We start from the raw sequence: 12,439 nt of genomic DNA on the forward strand, positions 1-12,439 counted from the left end.
GGGGTGTGGTGGGGTGCAACATGATTTTCAAGCCAATGAAGCCATCGCGCGCACCTTAATGGCGCACCCTAAATCAGTGATGATGATGTCATTGGAAACGTTGGCTCCATGAGCGTTCCTCATCAACCTATATAAATAGTTCTGCAACTGCAGAAAAAAGCTCAAGTCTGTTGGCACAAGTTATTACTAGATATAAATGCTGATGAGATGTGCGTACTTTAGATACTACTCTCATGGTCTGTTCACACATGTTTTTTAGACTTGTAAGCTACGAATTCGACACCATTTGTAGTTTACACAGCAGTTATTCCCTTATCATTATCAAATAAATAGGGCTTGCTATACCCCCTCCCCCCATAATATCTCAAATGTTATTCTATTGTCTCATGGATAAGTTATTACAGCCGCCGTGCGATTTTATGACTGGCTATCCTCCTTTCCCTTTGCTTTAGATTGCGTTGACTGTTGTGCGATCATTCTCGAGAAAAAGTTAGTATCCATTGGGCTAGTCTTCTCCTCAGTGGATGAATAGAGAGAATCTGGATACACCACAGCCACAAAAGAAAAAAAAAATGAAGACAAGCAACGTATAGTCGTTCAATTATCACTATTTGCTCTTTCGTATTTATTTTGAAATGGATGAATAGATGATAGTCATCACGTAGGTTGGTATGGGATGGTTAGGAGTCGAGAAAACCATTCTTGGTATTATCTTGGGTTTGGTTAGGGTCGAGGAAGCGGTGGTAAGTAGATAGGAGGTCTGACTTTGCCCATGATGGATTTATGGTTGAAAAGCAGAGACTTGAACAGGAAAGGCCGTGAGTAGTAGTAGTAGTAGTAGTAGTAATATAAAGTGTTGCAAGAGGTTTCCTTCTCAATACGTAGATAAAAAAGCAACAATGCTGCGGTTGGAAGGTCAAGTAAATAAAGAGAAGTAGCTCTACATCACAGAAAGAGAATCGTTGGTTTATATAGCCTTCTAAGAAAAAGTTGTCAAATACTTTCAACTAATAAAGCAGGTACATATAAACTTCTTGGAGAAGTGAGGATACAATGGTTTTTTTGTCAGTTTTGAGGTATAAATACTAGTTCATGATATAAATCTGGACGCTGAACAATCAAATATTTGTACAAACCAAAAACCAGATTATTTTACAAAGGCGATTCTCTCTGTTCTGCAAGAAACACTTTATTCGTATTCACCTAATGCTTTTCCTGGAAAACCGGTTCGAAATCACGTTTGCGAAACCATCCTCGTTGTGAGTTGAGGTATACAAGTAAAAAGTGTCCTACAGTATTGTTTCGCTCACATGGACGTGTTGTTCAACAAAGACAATGGATCCAGTAATTGACATTTTTAGCAAACAAAAGAAAGGCTTCTCCGCTTTTTGCACGACCCTTCAAAACGATGTCCATATTTGGGAAAACATACTTACAGTATTTTAACTAATATTTTAGATGAAATATATTTTTTTTTGGACGATTAATATTTTCATTTTAGATAAGTTGCAATTGTGTTGTAGACGAAAATATAAACCGTTCAAACAATGATTCAAATCCCAAAAACTTGTCAGTATTGCGAAACAAAAAAAAAAAACAAGAAAAAAATACCGTACTATTCCTTACCTGTAATGATCTAAATCCTCAAAATGTAAGGAAAACCGTGTTTATTACGGCGATACTTTTTTCTTCTTCGCTGGCTTAAAAACATCGGGTCTTCCCGCTCCAGACCAAACTGCTTGGGATATAGTCATCATGTTGATAGCGGCGTTAATGTCTCTCTGCCATAGCTTTAGACATTGCTTGCAATGAAGAACGCCGGTACCCTTGAATCCAGGGGTATTAACAATTTGCATATCATCATAGAAACAGAGGCTGCATGTTTTAGAGGTTTTGAATTCATCGATTGTGACAACAATCAATTGACCTTCAGCTTCACGTTTCTTCAGAGTTGCAAAAAGTTTACCGACAACACCACATCTTTGCCCTTTCAATTTTACTACATCTTTTCCAAACATTCCAGCACCAAAGACAATCAATGGTACCCTTCTAGGGAATCCTGAGTACTTATCAGCCTTCCACTTCTTGTCACTTCTAAAAATTATCAATCAGCGCGTAAGCTAAACGATGAACATGTAATTCATTGATACTCACTTGATTGGCGGCTGTTTGTCAACATTCTTTCCTTTCTTCTTCTTCTTCTTCTGCTGTTTTTTCCTCTTCCTTGCCTTGCTTCTCTTTTTGCGATTGTACTTGGCCGTTCCATGAGTCAACATGTTGGCCATAGTTTCGGGTGCTCTTTGCCTTCCTTGGTACAACGTAAACCGGTCCTTTGCTGTTTCATGTCCATAAAAACTAAAGAGAGCGTCTAAGTTATTGAGCATATAACTGGTGAACGCCTCATATACTCCTAGACGAGAGGTCTTTGACGAGGGGATTTGACTTTCTACTAGATCTATTCCTGTAACAGCTTTTATACTGTTCAATTTCTTACAATATTTCGTTGACCCTGCCATATGATAGTATTCGGATGTAGTGCATCTTCGCACTTGTCTGTTATATTCAAGGCCAATAGCAGCAGTAAAAACAGACTTTCTTCCGGGATCCAGGGTAATAGGTAAATAAGTATTGTCAACTTCATCCAGAGAGAAATCATCAAGAGTGAGGTCAAATTTTTGGAACGAGGCACCATGGCCAGATTGTTGTCTTTTATAAAAAAGAAAGTCAACTGAAAACCCATCCGTTCTGACAATATTACCAAAGAGCTCTTTGTTATCACCATTCGGTGTAAGTTCAGAGATACTACATGTGCCCAAGAAGTTAAACCTCATACATTATACTCGACTGCATACCGTATTAACTGTATGCTTACCTTTTGTACCTGAGTTTCTTGAAATCAAAGACATGGAAAAACAGCTCTAATTGGCTTTGGTAATTGCGGGGTAAAGAACGTTTCACAAAAGAAGACAGAGCGTTCACGCTCAAGGTAATGAACCTCCATTGAACGGAAACCTTTGGCAGTAAGGATAGCAATTTTGGAAGAGGACGTCGTCGTACGTCAAATGGTTTATGATCATCGTGTTCGCTCTCAAATTCTGCGTTCAAAGATAACAAAAAGGGTACGAAAGACCCAGGATCAGCAGATAATGTCTTCATGTTCACTTTCTTCCCCAGCTTCTTCTTCCAAGGTTCACAAAAGGTTTGGATCTTTGCTTTTATATCTTTGATAAGGTAGTCATCAGTTGGCCATGTAGGTTTTCCTTGGCATATCTCTTGATAGCAGAAATCACTTGTGACTTTTTTTACAAGCTTCCAAGGCATACACTACGCAAGATGAGAGCTTTTTTTAAAATTCATATAAGATTCAAGTAAGATTGAGTTGCAACTTACCACAAATGCTGTTTGTATTTTATATACCAAAAAATAGAGAAGTTTCTCCTCGAAATTTTCCACTATACTGTTCGTATAGGAAGTAGCAATTTCGGTGCATGCTTCTGTAATGGCTTGACTAAGTCCAGGAAAGAGCTTGACAGGGAAGACAATCTTAGGGTAAGTCGTTTTAAAAGAATCAAACGAGCTCAGTAATTGTTGTGATATCAGCCTACTATTTGTTGGTCTTTGTCCATTCACTAGCTGTATCATAGAGTACCAGAAATTTTGTGTAAAGATATATTTAATACACTTTGGCTCAGCAAGAGTGGCATTTTCCAAGACGTAATAATTCACAAAGAGCTTGGCTCTAAGAACCAAGTTTCGGATAACAGAACAAGCTTCAACAACTTTTGACTTGAATGTGTTGCGATAGTCACCAAAAACGCAGTTATCAAGAGGCAACCTTCTTGTAAACGCCTTGTAATTACTTCCCAAATGATGTTGAAAGACCTCTGCCTTTGATAATACATGTTGAGGACACAGAGGAGAACGCACCGATTTATGTCCTGGTTGCTTGCATTTGGTACAACAGGTATTGTCTTTATCCGGTTCTTCATTATTCTCTTTCCTTGCTTTCTTCTTTTCCTTCTTGATTTCAAAGTTCTGTTTGCGTTTTCTGCCTATCGAACCAACTATAGGTACAATGAGGTCGCTTACTAACGATGAATTTACCAACTTTTGAAGCCACATGAGGTGCTTACCTTGATCTGCAGTTTCTGTCTCATACAATTGACATTTAAAGTATTGTTGGGTGTAATGACCCCCTTTACCGCAATCAATACACGTTACATCTAACAGTACACGATGATTAATCTCTACGTATATATATGATCAGGTATATAGGCTTTCAAAAGGCAAGTTACCATTAACAGCACTTGATTTTTTCTTTTCAAAAATTTGCTTTTTCTTTTCATAAATTATTGTTTTGAACATGGGTCATAGTATGTATCTTAAAAACGTGAAATAAAAGTGAAAGAGACAACATTTGACTCTAAGAGAGCAATATATTTTATAGTGCTTATCTTTGAAAGTCACCCATGAACGCATACAAAAACATTGACAACAGTTAATATAACCATCCCATTCCGCTATGGTATCTGTTATACTATGACCATCAGCCCTCTATCAATGGTTTGATGTCAATCAATTCAAAGTTAACTTTTTTTGGAATTCTTGTCCAAAAAAGGCACCAACGAATATCTTGTTGGTCTCGGAACACATCGTCATTTAGTAAAAAAGTTGTCAAGCTTTTTGTAGTTTGTCCTATTGCAAGATAACATCAATAAAACCATTATTGGCGACTTTCTTACTGATAGAGACTAATTTCTAGGGTTCGATTGTATGTCATCCTTAATGCTGCTTGAATATCACTGAATAATTGAGTATCCAAATATCCAAATACTATGGACTTTTCTAAAAATATTTTTTACTAAATCTAAAATTAAAATGTATATTGTCCATTAAAAATTGTAAATCGTCTAAAATATAAGGTAAAATACTGTATTGTAGATATTAAAACAACGAAAAATTGACTTGCTCCATAGTACTAGGCAACAGGGAAGCGATGGAAACTTTTGTTGGTTCACTGCCACAAGTCACTATCAAGAGCATTCGCTACTACTACCGATCCACTAAATCATTCATTTTCTTTGCGTTGGCGACAAGAAAAAAGAAAAGAACAAAAGCAACGACTTTATGTACCATCCGATCAATTTTCGTATAAGCATTCCATTTTTTTTTTTCTGTACAAACGTAAATTTCGATGCTGTGTTCTCTGTCAACAAAGCTCTTTGTTGCTGGTGAGTACTGATTTCATGATAACGGCCCTTTGTTTTAGACATGCTTTGAACCATTCTTTTGGCAGTGGAAGGACTGTTTAGATTTGTCAGTAAAGCAGTAATGCATCACTGGCAAAAGTAATCAACCTTAATTTTGTGCCTGTTTCCTTAAAATTTGAGTGAGGCTGGAAGCTGGGGGGGGCGGGGTGGAGGATGAGGAAAATTGTTGAATTCCGAGACATGTTGCCACATTTTCATTCTCTCAGCAGTCTTGCGTGTATCCAAAGTAAGAATAAAGAACTTTAAAATAGCTGCAGACCAAACATGAACCTAATCGATATGGGGATGATTGATATGAAACTTGACCGTTTGAAATCTTTAATAATTCACTTTAAACCTTTCACCGCGCGATATCGCGATATGGATGGTTTTATTTGAAATTAGATTTGGTCTGCAAAGAAAGACTTGATTCACTCAAAACCTGTTTTTCAAGTGCAAAAAGTTTTTTGATTCGCTGCAAATCGCAACACCCGATTTTGGTCAACAGGTTGAAGTTTAACCTTTTTTTTTTTTTTTTTTTTGGTGGTGATGGGGAAGATAAGCTAGTGGAGCACAAGGTTTCAGACTTTTTTTTTTTTTTTTTTTTTTTTTTTTATTAATTTGCCTTTAATTGCGGGCTCACGTACAGTGCTGCTGATTACGGGGAAAAATTTGGAACGGGACTTTGGACTGAAAATGAATTAGAAAATTTGATCTTTCTGTAACGATGACTATGCACTACAACTGCAAAACCAACTGGGCAAAAAGATGCTAATAAGAAGGTTGCTTATTGTTGAAAAAAAAAAAATCATATGGAAAAGTATGTACAACTTACTCGATAACAATAGAGAATAGTACGGAGGCATTCATCCCAAGAATGCGGCTTGTTTCTTGGCCAATTTCTTTAAGGATTTGACTATTGTTCCCATTCAATCGTTCTACCATTCCATTGCATTCGGGGGTGATAGGGTGTGGAGAAGGGCATGGTTCGCCTGTACAAGACTTGTCAGTTGCCTCACTACGGCAGCACGAAAGTGTGGACCGTTGGTCTACTGAAATTGTTTTTAGGAGAGACCCAAAAACGCAGAATACTTGCTCGCAAAAGATCGTGGCATAGCGCATGGTTATCGATGGTGGGGGGGGCGTGCAGTGTTGACCTCTCCCTATCCGAGACTGGAATCCAAAGTCATGCTGCTGCAGCTTGGAGATTGTGGCGGCGTCAGGGCGGATGCCGTCATTTCCATCAGATATGACTATTCGACCAGCGCACAAGTACTTTTTTGTCAGGATCAGATAAGAGCGATGCCCAAGATGGGATTTCAAAGTACATAGTCAAAAGCTCACATTCTCCAATCGTTTGCTTGATTTTGGATGGCAAATGAGCGGCAAACGGCGGCATTCTACAGAAGAATGAGTCAGTTTTGGGCCACAGGCTATCACGCATCACTCACTCATTTATAATGGCCTTAGACCGCTGAAATGGGCCTGCACCAAAGATTGTCCCAGAGGACACATACTTTTCCCGAGTATCAAAAGCTGAATCTCCGCATCGTCTTTGGCAAGCTGTTTGTTGTCCACATTATTAATGATACGAGCCAATGATCGAGTACGGTTTCTTTTCTGCGTGTGCGTTCCCAGCCAAAAGCTCTTAAAGCCACTTTCGTCTGCTTGTCGATGGTTTAGTTTCTGATCTAAGCACGCCCTTGTCCATCGCAAGCAATGGTGCGATAACACACCATCGCTTACTGCTTGTGCAAAACGCCAAAATGCTCAGCATATGTCTTGAATGTCAAGGAATCCTTGTGTTCGAAAATCCATTGTATGTCACTCGATATAGTATGCGTTGATGCGGATGGATGAGAAGGATTCTTTCTTTTGCCAGACATACAGTAGTTAACGATTCGTGGATGAAGCAAAAAATACAAGTCTCAAAAATAAAAAGGAACGAAAAAGGACTCATGAGAACGTAAGAATTCAGTGTTTTTATTTTAATTGTCCAACTTGAAGTCAGGAGATCAAACATCACAATAAAACCATGCAAAACAGTTAGGTAGAGTCGTTCTACAAAGTGAGAAATTTTATCAAGCTGTCCGGAAACCCGCTTCCCATGCTTCAAACTCTCGACGAGCACATCAGACAAGGGGCAGTATCATGGATGTTCAATATTGCATTCCAAGAGGATAAGGCACACTTACTAATCTCAAGCATCTCCATGTTGCTCAAACGGAAAAGAAACGGAGAGAAAACCAAAAAAAAAAAAAAGTTCTTACTCAGCCCTCTCGTTTGGCCAATAACATCCATTTCGCCTATTCAGTCATTGATTTTGATTGGCTGTGACCTTACTTGCTGGCAGCACTGTAAAAGGTGGGGGAGATGGTGTCGGCTGCTCCCTTTCCCCAGGCAATTCAGTCCATGTTCCATGTTCCTGCGTATTCACTTTATCGATCGTGCACATATTCAAACACTGCGTCTGATCTGATCGTATTGCGAGAATATAAAGTCTTTTGTCTATCAACTTGCTTTTTCTGTTTTGCGGAAAAGTACTTTTTTGAATGTTGGAGTGTCCGGGTGAAGCATTAAGTTTCTTCTAACGTAGAATATTCCCCGCATCATTTAAATAAAACGCTTTCATACGTTATCATTTCCCGATACATTGCTAATCAGTAAAGGAGAAAGAACCTATCCTCATTCCTAAAAACACGAAATTCTACTGTTTTCTTTCAATCTATTCATCGTACCTTTGTTTTATTTGCAAAAAGCCAATGATGGCTAGACGATGGTTTAGAGAAGAAAAAAAAAAATAAAAAAAAAAAGAAAAAATAAAAAGAAAACAAGGTTGCAAAATAGATGCTTAGAAAGGGGAATCATATGCTATACAAAAAGGACGTCCATCATTATTTGCTACTGCTGCTGTTGCTCTGAGAGAGTACATGGGTGAGGAGCGATTTCACTTCATCGGCTCTTTGTTTGGCAATGTCGATACATCGCTTCAAACCCTCGGCATTGACTGTATTTCCGCCATTTTTATAGATTTTACATAGGTTATACTCTGTATCCATAATAATCGTCACTTGTTCTCTCGTCAAACTTTCCTCTGTGTCATTAGGATCCGCGAGTACTACGTTGGGATTGTTGAAAATGCTGAATGAGGATGCGATTGGAAAGCGAACAAGTGGAATAGGTTCTGTGTATTGCGTTGGGTCAACTTCAACGACCATGGAAGGCGATACCTCAGCCTTGGGTAATTTCACTGGGAGAAAAAAAAAATGCAATAAGTACAGCAGAAGCGATACCCGTCGCCCGTTTTGCCTACTTACAATCTTTCAAAGCAACAGAAAGTGCCAATAAGCTTGCATCAAACACATTTCCATCATAGCATAAGCATACCATATCGGCATACAATACCCAAACGGCTTTTCCTTCTTCAATACAAAGACTCTCTAGAGGAAATAGATTGGAGCTGAAAGAAAAAAAGTGCAAGAGTCAATAAGGTTGGCATATATGATCGCTTGACAGGGGATACGCGACAATAAAAACGAAATCCCTTACTGTGTAAACAATTGATGAATGGACTCCGATATGGCCTGTGCTTTTTCTGGTGGCGGTCCAGCTGTGAATTTTGGTGAACATAAAGGTGATAATTCTACATTAGGAACTGATGAAAGAAAGAGTGTCAACATTTCGAATCCGTGTCGCTTTTGCTGGATGCAACCGATCGCTTACCCAAGAAGCCTTTGGTAGGGACATCCACGTTTGGCTCACAAACTTCTGCCTTAATACCACAAACAACAGTGGTGCCGCCAAGGCGCACAATGGCACTGGCATTCGCTGTAGAGATGGCGTTTTTTGTAATCATTGTCTTTCTAAATTGACCGAGCTTTCGTCCATCAGGTCGTACTCCTTGATCAAGGAAACGTTTTACATACTCGTGAGGTTGAATTCTACTGAATATTTCAAAGTTATCTGAAGCGGCTGCTGATTGTGTTTGAACGGACATGGAGAATGGACAAATATTGTGGTTGTTCTGTACACGCACAAGAAAAAAAAAAAAAAAAAAAAAAATATAACCAAAAAAAGCTTCCAGCAAAGATCGGTTGTGTGACTTTCCTATTGGTCATGGAAAACGTTTCGATTTCTTCTTTTGTTGTGGCTTGCTTAGCGCCTGGGTAACGGAAAAATCGTGGAGTAAAAAAAAAAAAAAAAAAAAAAAAAGGACGGAAATTCTTCCCCGTTTCGTCTTTCCCAAATCTACCGGAAACATACCATTTTGTGCCGAAAGTGGGGTGATTTATTGACTCATGGGCGTGTATGTGGGATTAGTTCAAAAGGGACGTGTGCGGGCACATGCTTGGTTAAAAAAGGGCGACCCTTTTTTTTTTTTTTTTTTTTTTTTTTTACTTTCCCGCAATTTACTCAAAAGTACCTCAATCACAGACCGACGATGGTTACCCCACATGTGCATGTCATAGAATGAGGTAAATGAGTTCCCCACCCACAAGCCATTTAATAAGGTGATATTTGCTTGTTTGCTCAAGATGAGTTTCATACGGTACAAAGAGGTTCTGGTTTTTTTGTGTTCATTTCTATCACTGTTCAGCCTAAACCCAAGGAAAGGCTGGTTGTTCTTTTCTCGTCCAAATCAACTTCCTTTTTAGGCTAATCGACGTTCATCTATTTTTTTGGGATTGTCAGTCGAAAAAAAAATTAGATGTTTCAAAGGGTAGCAGTCGCAGGTAAAACCAAATAACGCTCTTTTCATATTCTCTGTTTCATTTTACAAGCTTCTTTTCTCCCCCAAATTCTTGTTAATCTTTCCTAAAATCAATAAGCGGGATTTGGAAATTTTTAATTTCTAAATTAGGTAATCGCTTTCTTCCGTCCTCTTTTTTTTTTTTTGGTTTTTTTTTTGGCCATCATTGTTTATAAATACGCGGTCTTTTTTTCCCCATTTCTTGCATCCCCCCTTTCCTGATTTGTAATTACTTACTACTATCACTACTACTTACCACCACTCACCGCACTACTCTCCTTTATCAGATTTTCTTTTTTCCTTCTTTCTTCTCTCTACACTAAAAAACCGACATTAGAACTTATTCACCATGGCCTATCAAGCTGCTTCTAGCCTTCTTTGTCTATCCAATGCGATGAACACTACTTCCATGGCACCTACGCCTTCACCACAACAACAACAACATCAACAGCCTCAAGCAGTAAAAAAGCGCCCCATTGCTGCTGTTGATAAAGCCAACACACCTCGTCCTTACAAATGTCCCATGTGCCCCAAATCCTTTTATCGACTAGAACATCAAACTCGTCATATTAGAACACATACGGGCGAAAAGCCTCATAAATGCACTTTTCCTGGTTGTGAGAAACGTTTCTCTCGTTCTGATGAACTCACTCGCCACGTTCGTATTCACACTTCACCCAACAAGAGAAGAGAACGTAGACAAAATCGAACCAACAACAACAACAACAACAACAACAACAACAACAACAACAACGGCAGCACAAGCAAACGAGGACGCCATGCTGCTTCTGCCAATATTGCCGCTGCTCCATCTAATCTCTCAAGCACTGTTCATGCTATGCCTCCTTCTCCAGCTTTGTCAACAGCCAGTTCTTATTTCTCTTCCGTCTCGGATATGCAACATCATTCGGATTCGGATGCCGAGTTCCTCTTTACTCCAGAGACCTCACCTCAGTTGTCTCCTCGCAGCATCTTGAGTCATACGACCAATGGCAATGCCAGTGCAGGTACTGCAAGTATCGCTTCCAACAGTACCAGTGCCACCGCCACCATACAAAAGATTGCTCCTTTGGAATGCAACACCTTAAATCCCGTGTATATCCGAGCACAAGAACAACCTTCATCACAACAACAACAACTATCAGCGACTTCGACTGCTGTTTCTCCCTGTTCAAGTCTCCTTGATCTTCTAGATCGTCCTCCACAAGCTCGCGTTTTACCCCCCATCATCTCTACCACTACTACTACACCTTATGGTTCTCCCGCTCCCTCCGTGCAAAGCATGTTTTATTAAAAGCATTTTTATCCTATAGATTGTCACCCCACTCTCATCTTTCTTTTTTTTTCATTCTGCTACATATTTCTTTTATACCATCCTTGCATTTTCTGTACATAACTCTGTATTTTTAGCTGTATAAAATTTAAATCCTTTGTGAGTACTTATTTTCTAATCTCTGGAATCATTATCATAGAATAAATAGAAAAAATCGATATTTTTCCATGGAGGAAAAAAAAAAAAAAAAAAAAAAATGTTTTTTTATTACGTTTTTGTTAAATGCAAAGTTGACTTCTTTGGTTATACACAGAACAGTAAAGTAAACGCACTCCTCCTATTTGCTTCAATATTTCAAATAGAGTGAATCTCTAGAAATGAGCTCTTCTTCTGTGATATTCTTTTTTTTTTGGTTTTTTTTTTTTTTTTGACTCAAAATCATTTAATTTGAGTTTGAATGAAAGGCCGCGCGTGTGCGCAAAAACCAAATTTTTTTTTTTTTTTTTGGTCTGGAGAGAAGTGTTCTAGCAAGTACTTGTTTCACTGAGAAAAATAAGGTGTTTAGTACCCAAGTCAACCTGAATGTAAACCATTTGGTTAAACTATTATCCCTCTCAAAAAAACAAAGCCAATTCGGCTCGAGCATATTTTTCTTTCCCCCAAGCTTATGTACACAAAAGTAGATAAAACTGTACCATGCTATCGAACTGTCCGGAAAAAGAGAAATGAAAACTTCTGGGGGGGGGCGACGGTCTCGTGGAGAAAAGCAAGATGTGGGTGAAGCGTTTCTCACTTGAATAGATCACGTTGTTTATGGTAAGTCAAAAAATTCTCGGGGCACCTATTTATCCTAAGCGTTCTCCACAAGTAACAGTCAACCCTGCGAGTGCCCCAGAGAAACAAAAAATATTTTTTTTTTTCTCTGCGCATTATTTTTAGAAATTCCGTTCGCGTTTTACTTGCCTTCGGTTGAGTGAACATGGGCGTTGTGTGTTTGTCTCAAGAAGAGTGGGGCTCTCTACTGATGAGGACGGCATCGTTTTTCTGTGGCAATGACCATGGGTGGATGCTGATGCCACCCTCCCTCTCACTCAACCCCACGCACGCAACGTACCATCTCTTCTGGGTCTTTCTCGTTTCCCGCTCCCTCCATCCACCCCGCTTTCC

The 12,439-nt window shown here is 39.0% G+C and overlaps 8 protein-coding genes across 8 annotated transcripts; 1 reads left to right on the forward strand and 7 right to left on the reverse strand.

Annotated features, from left to right (window-relative positions):
• Window positions 1–1,748: 1,748 nt before the first annotated feature.
• On the reverse strand, window positions 1,749–2,056 carry BDF20DRAFT_884418 (uncharacterized protein; the record flags this gene model as incomplete). Its single annotated transcript, XM_053081860.1, has 1 exon — window positions 1,749–2,056. A coding segment is annotated over exon 1 (226 nt), but the record flags the coding sequence as incomplete, so codon positions are not given.
• A 94-nt stretch (window positions 2,057–2,150) lies between these two features.
• On the reverse strand, window positions 2,151–2,831 carry BDF20DRAFT_824500 (uncharacterized protein; the record flags this gene model as incomplete). Its single annotated transcript, XM_053077899.1, has 1 exon — window positions 2,151–2,831. One exon carries the CDS (start codon window positions 2,829–2,831, stop codon window positions 2,151–2,153), a length of 681 nt encoding a protein of 226 aa, XP_052933186.1.
• A 241-nt stretch (window positions 2,832–3,072) lies between these two features.
• Window positions 3,073–3,840, reverse strand: BDF20DRAFT_799078 (uncharacterized protein; the record flags this gene model as incomplete). Its single annotated transcript, XM_053076329.1, has 2 exons — window positions 3,073–3,324; window positions 3,391–3,840. Coding segments are annotated over 2 exons (702 nt in total), but the record flags the coding sequence as incomplete, so codon positions are not given.
• Window positions 3,841–4,006: 166 nt separating this feature from the next.
• BDF20DRAFT_884433 (uncharacterized protein) lies at window positions 4,007–4,376 on the reverse strand (the record flags this gene model as incomplete). Its single annotated transcript, XM_053081861.1, has 2 exons — window positions 4,296–4,376; window positions 4,007–4,223 (listed from the first exon to the last, which is right to left on the reverse strand). Coding segments are annotated over exons 1-2 (174 nt in total), but the record flags the coding sequence as incomplete, so codon positions are not given.
• Window positions 4,034–4,868, reverse strand: BDF20DRAFT_884434 (uncharacterized protein; the record flags this gene model as incomplete). Its single annotated transcript, XM_053081862.1, is given in 4 exon segments — window positions 4,034–4,052; window positions 4,134–4,223; window positions 4,296–4,678; window positions 4,694–4,868. A coding segment is annotated over 1 exon segment (159 nt), but the record flags the coding sequence as incomplete, so codon positions are not given.
• Window positions 4,869–5,640: 772 nt separating this feature from the next.
• Window positions 5,641–7,135, reverse strand: BDF20DRAFT_989753 (uncharacterized protein; the record flags this gene model as incomplete). The annotated part of the gene is made up of 4 exons (XM_053085304.1): window positions 5,641–5,770; window positions 6,085–6,502; window positions 6,767–6,951; window positions 6,996–7,135. 4 exons carry the CDS (start codon window positions 7,133–7,135, stop codon window positions 5,641–5,643), a joined length of 873 nt encoding a protein of 290 aa, XP_052933190.1.
• Window positions 7,136–8,212: 1,077 nt separating this feature from the next.
• On the reverse strand, window positions 8,213–9,198 carry BDF20DRAFT_792085 (ribosomal protein S5 domain 2-type protein; the record flags this gene model as incomplete). The annotated part of the gene is made up of 4 exons (XM_053076208.1): window positions 8,213–8,499; window positions 8,567–8,709; window positions 8,799–8,904; window positions 8,973–9,198. Coding segments are annotated over 4 exons (762 nt in total), but the record flags the coding sequence as incomplete, so codon positions are not given.
• A 1,264-nt stretch (window positions 9,199–10,462) lies between these two features.
• Window positions 10,463–11,251, forward strand: BDF20DRAFT_801788 (uncharacterized protein; the record flags this gene model as incomplete). Its single annotated transcript, XM_053076400.1, has 2 exons — window positions 10,463–10,694; window positions 11,145–11,251. Coding segments are annotated over 2 exons (339 nt in total), but the record flags the coding sequence as incomplete, so codon positions are not given.
• Window positions 11,252–12,439: the final 1,188 nt, after the last annotated feature.

Source organism: Mycotypha africana (genome assembly GCF_025528875.1).
Source record: "Mycotypha africana strain NRRL 2978 chromosome Unknown BDF20scaffold_9, whole genome shotgun sequence".
Taxonomy (NCBI): domain Eukaryota; kingdom Fungi; phylum Mucoromycota; class Mucoromycetes; order Mucorales; family Mycotyphaceae; genus Mycotypha; species Mycotypha africana.